This window comes from Tyto alba, unplaced genomic scaffold, assembly GCF_018691265.1.
Source record: "Tyto alba isolate M040663 unplaced genomic scaffold, T.alba_DEE_v4.0 Super-Scaffold_8, whole genome shotgun sequence".
In the NCBI taxonomy this organism is placed as follows: domain Eukaryota; kingdom Metazoa; phylum Chordata; class Aves; order Strigiformes; family Tytonidae; genus Tyto; species Tyto alba.
This window is the reverse complement of record NW_024881329.1, coordinates 17,844,778-17,862,248: the sequence shown is the minus strand read 5'-3', so window position 1 is coordinate 17,862,248 and position 17,471 is coordinate 17,844,778. Positions and strand designations below refer to the sequence as shown.

General features: G+C 40.3%; 1 protein-coding gene across 1 annotated transcript in view; it reads left to right on the top strand.

Moving 5' to 3' along the window:
* Positions 1 to 16,568, top strand: part of SHANK2 (SH3 and multiple ankyrin repeat domains 2) — a 323,086-nt gene extending 306,518 nt beyond the window's left edge. The window contains exons 22-24 of the mRNA XM_033006803.2: positions 1,194 to 1,305; positions 2,424 to 4,833; positions 15,804 to 16,568. Of these exons, the coding sequence (XP_032862694.1) occupies positions 1,194 to 1,305; positions 2,424 to 4,833; positions 15,804 to 16,377 (3,096 nt within the window). The 3' untranslated portion in view covers positions 16,378 to 16,568. The remainder of the gene's footprint in view (positions 1 to 1,193; positions 1,306 to 2,423; positions 4,834 to 15,803) is intronic.
* The last annotated feature ends 903 nt before the right edge of the window (positions 16,569 to 17,471 follow it).

The window sequence follows — 17,471 nt, the reverse complement described above, 5'->3', positions numbered from 1 at the left end:
ATGGTCTACTCTGCATTTTTAATAGTAGCTTTTTAACAGAAGAGTCTACATACCCATATAAAACTTTTCTCATTATATCCTTATATTTATTCTAAGACCATCACATCAAGAACATTGCTACCTCAGTGTTATTCAAACGGATGTGAACTTGTTCTGTCTGTAATCTGAGCTGGTGAGATGCCAGTAAGTTCTGAACTTGAAGGTGTCAGTACAACACTAAACACAAGCTAAAAACTTTGTTGAAAGTCAAGATGTGCTATTTCAGTTTCAGCACCAGAGTTAGTGCAGCCACATAATTTCCACTAATGTGAAGGTTTCTCCTACTGCAGGTTTTTATTATTCCTAATGGCACATATAATATCTTGATTGAATAATACATGATGATTTGTAAGGAAAGAATTGACATTAATACTATAGCATGTATTAAAAATTTAAACTCCAGGACTCTGAAATTGGATTACTCAGTTGCAGAATTTGCTCTGACAGAACTTTGCATGTGAAAAAATAATTGGTTTGATTGCATTTTAGATGTATTTTTCCATTACCCACCCCCTCCCGAAGAGCATGAGTCCTGATACAACAAGCACTTTGCTCTTCTCATTAGCTTGGAACAGAGAGAAATTAAGGCTATTCTAAGAGCAGAAAACAAATAGTTTTGTGATGACCTCCAAGAAGGAGGGGCAGTTGAGTGCTTTGGGATTCAAGGGCTGTTCCTCAGTTCCTAGCTGAGATGCTGACAGCCACTGTAACCTTGCACAAGACACCCTGAGTCTGTGCAAGAGTAGGTCTGTTCGCCAGAAGTGCAGAGAGCCTACGGCTTGGGGCAGAGTGAACGCTAATAGCTATGCAGTGTGTGGATGGGCTTTTGGAAGTGGATGGAACAAAGTACAATTGCTCTTGCTTTGTTTTTCTTACAGCACACAAATTGTGCTGGAAACCTAACATGCTGCCTTGTAAATAATTTCAACTAATTCCTCTTAGAGCTGTTGTCATTTTAGTAACATGTAAATAAAGCCCAGCCTTCCCTTTCTCTTCACTCCCTCCCCAAAATAATACCCCATTTGTTATTTTTCATAAAAATTCTAAGTAAAAGGGATAGTGGATTAGCAGATATGACAGAAGAGTTATTTACATGTGAGAGAAAGACTTGCATGCTTTAATGCTTGTGGGGTTTTTTGTTTGCTTTTTTGTAGTCCATGTATGAGAGACAGGGTATTGCTGTGATGACGCCCACTGTACCAGGGAGTCCTCAAGGTCCTTTTCTGGGTATACCTCGGGGTACAATGAGAAGACAAAAATCTATAGGTAAAATGCTTCTCATGTATAGTTTGCTTGTGCATTAATCACATACTTTTAGTAACTTTGCTTCTTTCTTAAAGCATATTTCTCCAACATCTTTACCTCAGTGAATGACTGTTTAATTTATATAAAGTTAATGAGAAAAGAAGTTTGTGTGTAAGATGATATAATTTCCACATTCTACTTTGATGGCAATAGGCAAGTATTATAGTATTATAATTTAATTCCTTTCTTTAGAATGTTCCCTCTAAGAAGAAAAGGCAGTGAGAAGGGGAAAAAAAAAAGATCAGTATAAGCCTTTTGTGATGCATTACTCAGGGCAAAATGTTTTTCCATTTTTCTTTGTTATTGAGGCAAAAGCTTAATGCTGTGTAGTTTATGAAGGAATCCCTATTGATCAAGCGGACTAAAATTCACCTCTTTTTCATTCCAAATTATGGCAATAGATGATTTTACAAATGAGAAAAAAGAGCAGACCAAATTTGGTCTTGCTTTGTTACTGGTAGTAATCTTAGTAGTGATATTTATCAATTTAGAAACGCATTATGCTAATGTAAATTTAGCATCTAAAGTATCCCAATATTATCCAGTTTATTTATGTTAAAAGCCGCATTTGTAATAATACAATATCATGTTTTGAAATGAAACATTATTATTTTTTTCCCCAATAGAATCTTTGCAGTCCCATTGCTAAGTTTCAAATGCATCTTAAAAATTCATTAGGTTTCTAAGTTGCATTATTATATGCATTTATAGAGTGCTAGAGCAAGTCATAAGCTACACTTCTGCACGGAATGTCTTCCCTGTTCAATAATTTTCAAAGAAAATGTGCTTCTCTACAACTACCTTGATGATACATAAAACGAAAACATTTGCCTACACATCAATGATCAGTTTAATTAAAATTCTGTAGCATCCTTTTTAATTCTGGCATCTGGGTCCCTGGAAGTTCAGCAAGAAAGAATGCTTATGGTAGGAATCAACCAAAAGATCTCTTTCATAATTTTGCATATGCCTCATGTCATGTGAAATGCACCCTGATATTTTAGGTTGGATACAGATATAATACCATATGAGGGATCCCAGTGGAAGACAGTGTTTTAAATATACTTTCTGATTTTTAGGAATAACAGAGGAAGAACGGCAGTTTTTGGCCCCTCCTATGCTGAAGTTTACTAGAAGTCTTTCAATGCCTGACACCTCTGAAGATATCCCACCACCACCACAGTCCTTACCTCCTTCACCACCACCACCTTCACCCTCTCTGTACAACTCTCCCAAATCCCCAACATCAAGGAGCTATGGAACTATTAAACCTCCATTTAATCAGAATTCAGGTTCAAAAATTTCTTTGGTTAGGCCAGAGACTGTGGGAACAATGATAAGGGACAAAGGGATCTATTACAGACGAGAACTGGACCGATACTCTCTGGACTCTGAAGACCTGTACAGTCGTGCCGCATCTCAGGCAAATTTCAGGAACAAGAGGGGTCAGATGCCAGAAAACCCATATTCTGAGGTTGGGAAGATTGCAAGCAAAGCAGTTTACGTGCCGGCCAAACCAGCGAGGCGGAAGGGGATGCTAGTGAAACAATCCAATGTTGAAGACAGTCCAGAAAAGACCTGCTCTATTCCAATCCCAACGATTATTGTGAAAGAGCCATCAACCAGCAGCAGTGGGAAAAGCAGCCAAGGGAGCAGCATGGAAATCGATCCTCAGTCTTCAGAGCAACCTGGGCAACTCCGACCCGATGATAGCTTGGGTGTCAGCAGTCCGTTTGCAGCAGCCATTGCTGGAGCAGTGCGGGACAGGGAAAAGAGGCTGGAAGCAAGGCGCAATTCTCCAGCCTTCCTTTCCACAGACCTAGGAGATGAGGATGTTGGACTAACACCACCAACACCACGTATGAGGCAATCTAAATTCACCGATGAAGCAATGTTTAGTAGTGAAGATGGTTTTAGACAGCTTATGTCACCATCTCCAATTCCTGCACCTAGAGAGCCGGAAAATCTTTTTAATAGCAGTGAACCCAGCAATCAAAGCGATCCAAGGACATTAAATGCTTCGTCCAAAACGAAAGGTACTGAAAACAGTACAGTGGCAGCTAAGTCCACAAATGCATCCAGCTCGGATAATTACGTCCACCCGGTCACAGGAAAGTTATTAGATCCAAACTCACCACTAGCCCTCGCTCTCTCTGCCAGGGATAGAGCCATGAAAGAACAAACACAGCAGATTCCGGGCAAAGGAGATGCTGTTAAAGCTGACCTTAATAAACCACTTTACATCGATACAAAACTGAGACCCAATATTGAAACGACTTTTCCTGTTACTGCTACTGTCACTAGGCAAAGTACTCGTGGCCCATTGAGACGGCAGGAGACCGAGAACAAGTATGAAACAGATGCAGGGAAAGAAAAGAAAGCTGAGGAGAAGAAAAACATGTTGATAAACATTGTGGATACTTCACAGCAAAAGTCAGCTGGCTTGTTAATGGTTCATACTGTGGACACAGTGAAGTCAGATGATACGCCTGAAGATGAAGAGGAAAAGAGAGCTGAAATGGAACCGAACCCAGAAAACTCCCCACCAGAGAGGCCAGAGGGGAGTGAGGAAGCAGAAAGTGAGCTGAATGCGCCCGCTGCGCCTGAGCCACCGGCGTCTCCCTGCAAAACCATTGTAGCAGCGAGCTCTGTCGACGACCCCGTCATCTTGCCATTCCGCATCCCTCCACCACCCTTAGCATCAGTTGATATTGATGAAGAGTTTATTTTTACTGAGCCACTACCACCCCCCTTAGAGTTCGCCAACAGCTTTGATATCCCCGATGACCGTGCAGCTCCCGGCTCGGCTCTAACAGACTTGGCTAAGCAAAGGAAAAATGGCACTCCTTCACCTGCGCCGTTTGCCCCCAGCCAGTCAACAAATTCCTTAGACAGTAAAAAGCAAGTGGGTCTTTCAAACTGTTTGCCTGCCTCCTTTCTGCCACCCCCTGACAGCTTTGATAACGTCACTGACTCTGGGATTGAGGAGGTAGACAGTCGAAGTAGTAGTGACCATCACTTAGAGACAACCAGCACTATCTCAACAGTGTCCAGCATCTCTACCTTATCCTCGGAAGGAGGTGAGAACGTGGATACTTGTACAGTCTATGCAGATGGGCAAACATTTCTGGTGGACAAACCCCCAGTACCTCCTAAGCCAAAAATGAAGCCCATAATCAACAAAAGCAATGCACTTTACAAGGATGCGCTAATTGAAGAAACTGTAGACAGCTTTGTTATTCCTCCTCCCGCTCCGCCCCCACCTCCGATCAGCACACAGCCCAATATGGCTAAAGTTGTTCCCCAAAGGACATCTAAGCTATGGGGTGACGTGACGGAGGTGAAAAGCCCAATTCTCTCAGGCCCAAAGGCTAATGTTATTAGTGAATTGAACTCAATACTCCAGCAAATGAACAGAGAGAAATCCTCAAAGCCAGGAGAAGGACTGGAGTCACCTACTGGAACAAAAACTGCAAGTCTCAGTACAAGGTAAATGTAATTAATCAAATAATTTTCTAATAAAGGCTTGATTTTTTCCATTCCTTTACTAGCTTCCCCTGAAAATCACATAGATTAAAGAAGAACATACTCTCTATTGTACGTGTTTGCTTAATGAATAAGTCTATGACAAACAGTTTTACAGAGGGGAAGAATTTCCTACATTGACAACTTTTGTGTAGTCTGCCCCATAGGACAGGAGCTTTCTCAGTCTTCTCTAAATTCAAAGACAGTTTTCACAAACCTTTCAGTTATTTTGATGTGAGTTAGATTTATTTTTAAGTAGTATTTTTCTCTGGAAATTTTTTTCTTTTAATGTGTAGTGATAATTGAATTTTTCTTCAGTTCCATAATTTATTTTGGCTTCAAACAGGTAAAAAAAGTGGTTTTGCCTAGGCTTACTTCACATTCACTGTGTGATGTCATTTGATTCATGCTGATGTCTCTCATAATCCACTTTATCATGAAATGTAAAGCTATCTTAGAAAATCACTCATTGAAATCACTTTGCACTATGCATGTTACTACTGAAAAGTTAATTTAGCATCTCTACCACTTAGTACTATGGGGTTTAAATTCTTACTTTCTATTGCACATGCTTGTTAGTGAATAGTTTCTGATGTTTACAGGTTCGAGGAGGTGGCTTATTTCTCCCAACAGCAGCATCCCTGGTAGCACAGTGCTATAGATTTGCACATAAGTAGTTTCTGAAAGGTACTTAGTGATAAGTAATTTACAGTAGTCAGACACCATTGGGTAAATGTACAAGCAATTATGTAGTCACATTTGTGTGGAATATGGATATAATATCATTAAATCCATGATTATGAAAAAAAAAAAAAAAAAGGTAATTTTGTTAGTTTATTGAGAGCCTGAGGTATTTCTTTTTATGTTATGGAATGGTTTGGCCTTACATACAGAAGTTAAATGTACCTTTTACTGAAGTACTGCATATTGTTTGGCCTGGACTGCTCCATAGAAAAGCATTTTTTTGCAGAAATGCAGTGCTGACTTTGTTTTTAAAAAGATACCATCTAAGTAAATTTTATTATAATTATTCTGCTGGATATTAAATAACTCAGCCTTTGAAAAGCTACCGTTCTTTACATGCATGAAGATAATTTGGTTTTAGGGGAAGGGTAGCTCTATTAATTGCAAATAATTGCTCAGTCAGCATACAGTGTGAACAAAAGCCTCAGCATCAGGTAATTATATTATTTCCTGCAAGATGGAAGCCATTGAGCTGGTGAGAGGAAGGCATGGGGGTTAAACAATTTTTAGAATGAAGAGATGGAAGAAAAACATTGAAATTCTGGAATTCCTGTCAGTAGCACTTGACTAAATGGAGTAGAAATTGAGTTGTCAGTATGGAAAAGCCTTAACACATGAAAAAAAACCAATGAAAACTGTACAAGAAAAGCAATATGTGCTGGCTGCCTGACGACAGTCTTTAAACAAAGTCAACACAACAACTGAACACTAGACATTTGAGAATACCTCAGGCAAGGATAAAATCAACACTTGTGCACTAAGTTTGTCTTTACATAAGTCTTGTCTTGCAGATGACTCTGACAGTTTCATTTCATATTATTTTTCTTATATCTTCAAGAATACTATTTTTGCCAGACCTTGATCGCCTTTCTTGTAAGCCATATGAACATGTTGCCTCTAGCTTCATATGTATAATATTATTTATTATCTTTTATATTTAAACTGATAGTTATTTCCAGGTTACAGTAGAGATCTTTAGCATCCTTGTTTTATTAGAAAATAACTGAGGCTAGCAACTACAATGTACTGTAAGTATGTCAAAGTATTATCATTACTGACAGGAAAATGAAAAGTAAATAAAGATACATTTTTTTGTGAAAAGACATTTAAACAGGTAAAAAGGCTGGAAAAAAATTTGGAAAACTACTATGTTACTTAATTGAAAAAAAACAAACTATCATGTAAGCAAGTGTAATCCCATATATGTTACATTTTAAAGAAAGATCTGACTTGGACAGTGTTAAAAAGTTATGCTGCTTTTCTGTCCTTTAGCTTTTTTGATTCTTATAACTCAGCTTTGGCAAATTGCATGGTCTTCTTTATGGAATATAGAGACTCAATTTAGAAACAAAACCACACAAAGCATTATTTCAGTGTGGCTGAAATCCTACTTCTTTCCTGAAAAGTAAACCCTAACAGGCGTTTTTGCAAACTAGAGAGAGGATCTTGGGGTATAACAATACCAAAAGGCCTATGAGGTAATAAATAAGAAAAGTTGACAGTTGCATAGAGCAGCAAAACTCTTGGTTGCCGTTTGACTATGGAAGAAAATGACACCTCCACAGAATTCCCGGTGGGAACGGAAGGTAAGAGGGCTGTATTTTGTTTCCTTCTGTTTTCAAAACTGATGTGATTACATTACTTTTTAATCAAGAAGAATTGAAGATACTAAAGTGATCAGAAAAGGTTACTCAAGATTGCTTTTTTAAGCTAAGTAATAAATCAGGAACAGCAGAAGGGAGCCAACCATCTACAGACACTAAAAGTACGCTTTCAGAGGTGCTGCGGGGAACTCCTTTTCATCTTAACAAGAGTGAGGTAGAGAGATGTAAGTGGAGAAGTTCACTTGTAAATTCACAAGTCCTACTTGTAAAGCAGCGGTGGTTTGCTGGGCACTGTCTGTCTGTCTGTCTGTCTGTGCCCAGTTCCTGACTGCCCCTGGAGCAAGGATGGCACCTTCCCCCCTCGCTGAGTTTAGCCAGCTCCAAGTTCCAGGGGCGGATGAGAGGCTTGATTTCTGAGCTTGATAAAGAGTGTGAAAGCGTGAGCAAGAGGCTAATGGCAAAATTTATCACAGTGGAGAAAATGCTCAGATTTCTTTTTGTTGTGCTATGTATGTTTATGCTCTGAACTGTCTGCATTAAATTTCAGTCCTGTTCTCAAAGGTGCCTGCATAAAAGCAGTGGATGCATGGTAAATGCTTCCCAGACAAAGGCAATTTTTATTACTTCTTTTACTGCCTTATCTTTTAAAAGGCTAAATAAATGACATCCTGTGTAGCCCAATTACACAGCTGACACAATTTTTTATAGTACTGTCAAATATTATGACTGAGAAATACCATCTTACCAAAATTCCAAGTGTTAAAGCTAATATTTAAATTTTAAAGCTAAAGTTCTTAGAGTTTCTTGGGTTTTTTCTAATATTGTAAAGCCTAGGACAACCAGCTGTAGCGCTTGTAGCCCTTTTCTGTGAGGTTAGAAGGGGGAGCAAGGAATTTTAGCTCACAAAAAGCAGGGATTCTGCTAAATTAAAGAAAAACTCGTTAGCTCTGCTAAAGGAAAAGTGATAAGAAATGAGTACGCCTGTTCAGATCATTCAGCCAAAGAGATGTATTGGGAAGTGTTATAAATAGGAACATTGTTCACAGGCTCGCTTGGGTTATACTCGCAGCACTAGCAGCCTGATGAAATTAAAAATATATAGTCGCTCATTGGGACATACATGAAGTTATAGCCCAGATAGCAATCCTAAATATCACTAGGAGTTACTTTTGCACAGCCAGTAGACATGCAATTGTAGTTCACTCATGGCAATTGCCCCATTAGAATATCATAGAGGTGAATTAAATTATAGATAGTTGGGTAATGGCTTGCTACAGAAACCCATAAAAATACCTTCTTTCTATGTTTTTGATAAATGAGGATTAGGAAGAGATTGTTCTACAGTACTGAGCAGCATTTCTCTCTCAATTGTTACATTAAAAAATGACCCTGGGCTTGCTTTTTCACTCTGCACACTGGTTTAGCAATAATTTTATGGTGTATTTATAGTGTTCTGTGTTTCTTATGGAGACACCAATTTTCAAGATTTTTAAATAGAGCATGGAAATGTTTGGCTGGAAACCATCTGCTTCTCAGCAGCAGTGACCAGCCGTGGGAGAGGAAAAAGGAGACTGATAAGGGAAGGAAAAAGAGGACGAAGCAAAAGGATGTGCTTCCTTACTTTGTATTAATAAAAGCATAATTAAAGGATTTGATCAGAAGGTTCTGGAACAGAACTGCAGATCCCACTCCCAATTTTGGCTATCGTTTACTTTAAGAAATTTTGGAGATCAGTCCTGGTGATAGAGATTTTAATCTTGTCTATGCATGTAGTCAGGCCACAACATCCAACCACCAGTTCCTCCATTTTTGCTCATCCTTCCTTACAGAAACGGTCGAGGGTGTTTGGATACAGGGCTCCATTTGACCCAAATACCCAGAACTAAAGCCTCAGTGATGAGCTCTGGTCGCAATTCCCATTTCCGAATTCGGGTATGTGCAGGTACAGCGATGGGAAAACCCAGCGCGGGGGGAGCCCCGTGGCTCGGCAGGCGGTGCCCTGCTGTCAGCGAGCAGGGCCAGGAGGACAGGACGTGTAACAGTAGTATCGACAATGATGCTATAAATATAGCCATGCTATAAATTCACTTGAGAGGCTACTGACTTTTATATGGAGCTGATGAAAGAAATGGGGAGAAGACTAATGCAGGGGTTTTCATCAGGTTAAGGGAGGAGTGCTCGCTCTGTCTGTGAACCCAGCAGTCGCTTAGCAACATAATGATCAAGTGCAAGCCTGCGAGATCCACTGAATAGTGTCAGCGTGATTAATACAGAATAGACCCAGTGGCTGCGAAGGAGAAAAAACACACCCCCCAGTGAAAACAGCATCCTTCCACCACGACTTCAGCGTACTAATATGGAATAATGAACAGCAACTGCTGCTGCTCTCTACCATCACCATACCAAAATTATCGGTCGCTTTTCCATAGGGAGAAACAATTTCTATTTCAAACAGTGCTTGTGTTTCTCCGGCTGTGTTTGCACAATGTCCCCATGTTCTCTGGGACAGGTTGGGCGTCATTCCTGGTAGTGGGAAATGCTCATTATAAATGTGGGAGTTATGGAGGATGCTTAACCAGGCAGGATTGAGTCCTCTAGGAAAAATAACCTGTACTGTGTTGACGTAGCAAGTTTTAAAAGTGAAGTTGCCCATGGCTGGGGTTTTTGTCCATTTCTGAATTTAAAAAAAAAAAAAAAAATTCCTGGAAAAGTTCCTGGTTTTTTTTCACAAACAGGTAAGGCAGAACTGGACATAGTAGTGAGTCCTACATAGGGACTGATCCTACATTTGGTTTATTATAAAGGATGCTTGGATTTTGCAGATGACGAAATATGTATCTTGTGGGATACTTCTCAAGCCTTGATTTTTCAGTTTACCACTGTCCCATTAGATTCATTTCATTTTGTTAACCGTTCACAGGATTGCTTGCTTTGTCAGTAATTTTTGCAGTGTTTCAGTCATTCCATTTTGTCATTTTTATTTGCTGTCATGACTGCTGTTGTCAGAAGAGGGTCATGCTGAAGTGCCATGAAGTAAGTGACGAACATAAAGCATAGAGTATTCTATATTGTACATTCTGCTTCTTTTTACTGCTCATTCATTGTTATTGCATTTTAGTGATTTTGGTGTTGACTTTGTTACAAAGTGCAATGTGGATTAGATCATCCTAATCCAGAAATGGTAGCCATTCTAAAACCAGAAATAGGATGACATCTAAAACTGAAATAAAAGCCACTTCCATCAGAGAAGTATTCAGCAAACGTTTTGATAACATGAGCACGTAAGACCAGATCCTTGAACTTATGTCTCAGTGTCTAAATAAGACACATGATTTTTCAAATATACCCGAATTCTGCAGGATTTTTGGTGATGGAGGGGTGAGGAGGAATGATTAGTGCAGTTTTACATACCCTTGTGAGGTTAAAAGTAAAGATAAACTAAACTAGCCCTCAAAATAAAGAAGACCTGCTGCGGCGGTTGGGTCTTTTGTCGTTGGAAGCTGTGGGATTTCCCTCTTTCTCCTGCCAGCTCTCCTTGATCTTTTTCCCTGCAGCTCTCCAGGGAGGGAGGGCTCGGGGCATCTCCTGGTCCTCTGGCCCTCATCAGCACCATTCCCTTCCCACCTGTTTCCAGACATTTGTGCCATTCGCATGGAAACTGTTGCTCTTGAACAGACTCCCACAGACCTTAATGACTATTCTTCATTCCAACTGAACAGTGCTACTTGCAGCAGACACTAACCATTTCTCAATTCTTCTCACTAAAATAACGCTATTATAAGAAGCTCTGTATCCTGCCAGTCATCACGTCAGCCCTTGTTCTTAATCTTCCCCCAAAACAGACAATTATTATCTTACTTTCCTACTATGCAATTTTCCTTTGACGATCCAAAAATAAAGTGAAAATATTATAAGAGGTGAAGGCAAAGTTTTGGGTTTGTGTGTTCTCAGAAATCTGTATAAAGTTAATTTCTTGCAGTACCTCTGTATAAGGACTCATTTCACTCATTGATTCTCTTAGTTGTCAAGATTTTTTTCTCTGATACAATGGAAGAGCTTTGTCAGAAACAGCAAGTCTTTTGGCAAGTTACAGGAAAAAAAGCTCCCATGAGAGCATAATTTTTTTTGTTGTTGTTTTTTACATGGGAGGCTCCCAGGAGCTGTTACAGGTGCCATTTTTCACTGATTTGCTTCTGATATTAACAGTAAATTTGAATCCTGCAGATCTAATTTAAAATTTAAAGAATTTCTTGCCTGCAAGCTGAGTTGATGGCTTTTATGCTTGGAGGCTGCATCACTGTGACATAGAAATTATATACTGTGATTTTAATATGAGGCAACATAATGGGCATTGCAATCAGTGCAGTCTTACAGCAACAAATGTTTATAAATTACTACCATATGCTGATTCTAATAGAGCAAATTTTACTTAAAATAATTATCAGACTCTTCACCTTTTTAAAATGAAATTTGGATTTAGGCAGGTTTAATATGGATTTAATATGGTTAGTATAACAGATGATCAAATAAGCATAAGAAATTGGTTTTATTAAAAATCTGGAAAACCCACAACACAACAAAAACATGCCTGCTCTCCAGCTGGAAGGTACTTGCTCTTTATTGACTAGGATACCAATCAACCATGAAATGCAAGACAGCTGATGGTTTCAAGGCTGTATCTGCATCACAGATTGTCTTGGAGATGTCATAAATTATAATTTAGAATGCACAGGAGTTACACAAATATGCGTGTTTTTTTTTTTTTTTCCTTGGATTACAGTCACAGTACAGCAGTCAAAATAACATGCTAGAGTTGATATGGCAGGTGAAAGAAGGGAAAAAGAAAGGGAAGAAATTAATCTTGGAATTAAAAACTTTGAACTGAAAGCCTGGAAATGCAACTGTGGGCTTCAGCAGACTTGCATGACCTTCACGAGGGGGCTGTGCCTGTGCTGTGAAGGCTGCGGAGCTGATAGCAGAGCCTGCTGAAGCAGAGCAGCTGGAACCGAGCACAGACTCAGTCTTGCAGGTTGCTGAATAATTTTGGAGGCAGCAGTGACCTCAGGTTGCTGTGGTTAAAACTCGTCCTAAACAGGAGCACTGTTGCTGCAGTGGGGACATGCACTGACTCACAGACTGGTCTGTGTTCCCAAGGGTGCACTAGCACTAATAGCTTTCTTGGAGGAGGCGTGTTGCTGTAGGATTAAGTTTGTTAATGTTAAGGAAGGTCTCTGAGCTTTCTGATGAAAGGGTTAATATTTATAATAGCTTGAGTACTGATGTGGCTGTAAACTGAGCTGGTATTGAAACCTCATTAATCAGCTAAAATAAAAAAATTTCTTAGCATTGTTCCAGAGACATGTTACTTTAATAATCAGTAGTTCTGAACCTATGGCTTGAAAAAAGCAAGATATGCACAGATCTTTTAATATTGCTTGTAGCCATGCGAAGCTGTTACTTTGATCCAGACTGACAGAAAGCAAAGTACAGCGTTGCCTGTAACACTTTGCTCACCCACTATTACTGCCTGTGGGCCTGAGAAGGTCAGGTAACACTAGTCTAAGGAATACTTTAAATAAGAGCACACAGTTTACTTCTTGGGGTTTAGTTTTAGTGGCTTAATATACTTTCTTTAAAAGAACAGTGACAATGATTTCCTGAACAAGGGTGGACAGGGAGTCTACGAAAGGAACAACACAGAGAAGCAGCAGCAAAAGTAGGTTACAAGGCAGAAGGTGTACACTGAGCCTGGAGCTGTCAGTCAGGTAACAGAAATGATCTTTCAGCATCTAGCATAATAGAAGGTAGATTTTTCATCATCCATTTGATATTGCCACAATGGGTGTGAATACAAAACCATAATTTCTAGTATTTGCAAGACAGGAAAGTTAAGTAAAAGGGTGATTGCAGATAAAGTGATAGGGAGACATTTCCACGTTTATACAAAACTCATCCTGCTCTTCTTGCAATCAGGAGGACAGCATTATCCCAACCTTTTTCAAAGGAGGATTTTTGTTATTTAAAATTGTTTCGTACCTTATTAAAGAGTGTGAGACTCCTAATGCTAAGTTAAAGTGGGTAGAAGTATCTTACTCCCCTTGGTTAGTAGAATTTAATAGTTTAATAGACTTTTTATTTGTAAGAATGCTTAGCTCCAGTCCTGGAAGACAGTGAGAGCCATTAAGCTTCAAAAAAATCACAGGAAACACTCAAAACCTTGCCAAGAGTTTCCTTTCTTTGTTAAACTACAAAGACATAAGTGCTAAAAGTATTGTTCCTACTGGGTTTTAAGTGAAGTACCAATCTTTCAACTCTCAAAACGATCCCTCTGTTCCCATTGAAATATATGGAACAATTTGTGGGAAAACAGTGGGATTGCTCATGTGAATAACATGTACGTTCTCCAAAAAGTTATTCTTAGTGTTTTTCTAATAACACGGTATTGGAGCTTTATTTGAATGAGACTTGCTGTGACACGAGCGTGCTCAGAATCTCTGTAGCAGTGCTGTAGGTTACCTGATGTTTAGGTTTGTTGATTAGTGTGAAAGCCCCAGGCGTGGCGCGGGAAGGGTATAGCTAACAGGGCTCACGCAGCCAGGCCCAAGCCAAGGAAACGCCGAGCAAGGTCAGTTCAGTCCCACCAGGACTGTGGCAAGGCTCGCACAAGAGAAAGGGATTAATAGCCGGTTATCCTTGCCTCAGTTAGCTGCCTACATTGCTTCATTTTGGGAATGGATGAGCACTTCACAGGGGGAGCGGGTTAGGGTAGACGATGAGGAAGTGGGTACCACCAGCTTTTTATTTAAAATTTTACCTCTCTTCTATTCAGGATGTGGGTGACCAAAGTCAGGTCGCTCCCCTTCCGTGGGCGTTCACAATTACACTGCCCTGTGGAGCAGAGGCGGTGAGACAGGATGACCCTACACGCTGCTTCCTCCTTCCCCGCCGTCGCAGCACTCCGCAGGAAGGAGCGAAGCCGTCGTGATTTCCTAGGGCAGAGGAGCACGAGGGAGCCTCTCATTTATAAAGCAGATCTGGTGGTGAGGGACATGCCTCGCAGAAAACAGCTGTGGGTGTTGACCCCTGCACTGTGGATCATTTTTGATACTTCATTTGGTGGCAATTAACACAAAGCTTTAAGCAGGGACTTCAGAAGAGACTGCAGTTTCTTCCATAACAGCACTTTAAACAGGGGGGCTCCAGAACCACGTTCTTTCTTTGGCCCTGTAAGATCTTTTCTGCGCAGTGGTGAATGTGCATTATTAATGAAAGCATTTGTCCCTGACATCATGCTCCCAAGGCATCTTTAGGTCTGCCCAGGCACGATGGGTCAGGCCTGGGGGCAACCTGGCGCTCGGGCACAGGGGGCTTCAGTCAGGGTCTGGGCTAGAAATCTGACTACAGCATCCTCCAGATTGTCTTCTGGAGTTCATGGCATCACTTCAAGGATAAATAAATCCTTCCTTTGGTCTGGAAGTGCCTGGAATTAGTTGTCTGAGGGGTTTCCTAGTTGGCAGGGTATTTTCAAAGTGAAGAACTCTGGAGCTTAAGGCACTCAAGATCCTCAGGTGCACATGCTGCCTGGCAGAGTTTTCTCATGAGAAGTAAGGGCTGTGGGGTGAAGCATTTTGATATGAACAGACCTGAACCTGGATCTTCTGCTTCTAAATTTTTTCTATAGCCACTAGACAAAAGCAGATTCATCTGCTCCTTCACCCACCCTGTCTGCCTTGGCATCAGAGCTAGCCTCTCAGCGAGTTTCATTCCTGCTTAGTTTGCAATCTGAAACTTCCTTTAGGCAAGAAACAGGTGCCAGTGACTTGATCACAACTACATCACCTCTGGGCATGCACAGTAACAAGAATTTTGTCTCCTTAGGTTTTGTAGTGAAACTGCCAAAGTATAATTTCTGTGTAGAAGGAAGTGGACACAGAAGTCCTTTTATGAATCTTAGAGGGACTGTTTCTTTTTTACAGCGCAAAAAGGCCAGCTGAACAGAAAGGGAAATAAGAGAAGCTTGTGGAGCACATTCTGTGAACAAATGGGAATACAAGCATACCCTAAAATACAAACATACCGTAAAATTCACTGAGTAGGTGCCCAAAGATCCAAAATCCAATGCTTCTGATTCTTTCCATAACTATTATTAGCTCTGTTATCTAACAGTGTGTAAAACTGGTAGGTTAAAACTGAAATGAAGGATCCCACCCCTCCAAACAACAAAGTGAAGATCAACTTCTGATTGCACTTCTGGGGAGCACAAAGTGCTCGTGTGCTTATTACATTTGGTGTTTCTCATTTAACCATGAGTTAATTTAGTGTGGCCTTAAAAATGAAGAATATGCTCTGGAATGTGTTTTTCTGAGCTGCTCATAAGCAAAGGTTTTGTTTTTAACCATGGCTTACCATTGGTGATTGTTTCATGGGAAAGATTTAATGATACCATCTTAGTACTATTAACCTGATATTGCTCATTAAGAAATGAAAATAAGCATTCCAAACCCATATTTTATCATGTGTTGATATGGACAGTCTTTCAACTGGTGGCTAATATATCTAACTTTCCATGTCTGTTTACAATTTCAGGAGCACGGAAGTCATGAGTACTGTCTCAGGTACACGAAGTACAACAATCACTTTTACTGTCCGACCTGGAACCAGCCAGCCGATCACACTGCAGAGCAGGTCCCCAGACTATGACAGTAGGACCTCAGGAGCAAGACATGCTCCAAGCCCTGTGGTTTCACCAACAGAGATTAATAAAGACATCATGCCTGCTCCTCTGACTGCTTCTGCTTCAGCTTCATCTCCTTCTCCAACTTTGTCCGATGTATTTAGCCTACCCAGCCAGCCCCCTTCTGGGGACTTATTTGGCTTGACCACAGGGCGCAGCAGGTCTCCTTCTCCCTCAATATTACAACAGCCAATCTCAAATAAGCCTTTTACAACTAAGCCTGTCCACCTGTGGACTAAACCAGATGTGGCAGATTGGTTGGAAAGTCTAAACTTAGGTGAACATAAAGAAACATTTATGGACAATGAAATAGATGGCACTCATTTACCAAATCTACAAAAGGAAGATCTGATAGACCTTGGAGTGACTAGAGTTGGGCACAGAATGAACATAGAAAGAGCTTTGAAACAGCTGCTGGACAGATAAGAATAGCTATTTTGCCTCACAAACTTCTGTTGATAACTAGAGATGGGCTGGTACTGAAATACCCCAAATGCCTTGTCTGTCTGCGAGTGCCAGCAAAATTGGGGGGTGGGGAGGGGGAAAACAGTTTAATTCCTGGTACTCAGGTAATGCAGACTGTATGCTACATGCCCAAACATAAATCTAAATAAGTTACACGAGTGGGGCCATTTTATTTCAAAGTTGTGGGGAGATTTGAGAGAGAGAGAGAAAATTGTTAACTTCAAAAATACGATCTCTTGATAATGCCCTTCTGCTGGAACCATTACACACCACTTTTCTTTCAACTTAGAATCGTAAGCATTTCACTTTTTTATTGAAAAATGCTATATTCTCTTCTTGACATTCAGTCTCTGAGCAGGCTTCCTTCCACCGCCGTTAGTTCATTTTAAGAGGACAGATTGCTCAATTACCATTCAAGCCCATTTTTATTAGTAGCAGAGGCACAATATTAAGACGACAGGTACAGGAGTTCATATTACTCTTTTTTTACTAGTTTAGCGCTCTGATTTGTTGGCAGTGAAGCTGGTTGTTCTGCTGGAATTAGTTCAAAGGTAACCTTGCTCTGTTTTACCTGGTATTTCTTTATTTCTGCAGTTATACTTAGCACTCTTCCAAGGTGGCAGAACAAGTTCAATACATGCTCCATTGACTTGACCTGTAAGACGATGCAGACGTTGCATAAAAGCTGAGGAGGAATGCACACTTAGAGGTACAACAAAATGAAGCTAGTTTGAACCTGAGACCCCCAGTTTTCAACCAGCTAAACTACTGCTAAGTCACAATATGAACTCTACAAGCCAGTAAAAATTTGGGGTTATGTACAGAGGCATCTTTTGGACTTCACAGTCAGATACTCAAATATACTGAACCCTGAGAGATGCTGTTTAATTCAGTGAGCGGTAGGTGCCTAGCTATTTTGAACATCGGGCCAAGAAAGAATAAAAAGATAGATGGCTGTTCCCATTGAAGTCAGTGGGAAGGCTGCCATTATTTTAAGCGAGAAGGATTTCAGCCTGTTAGCAGAAATGGAAATGTTTCAGCTTGTTAAGGAAGGT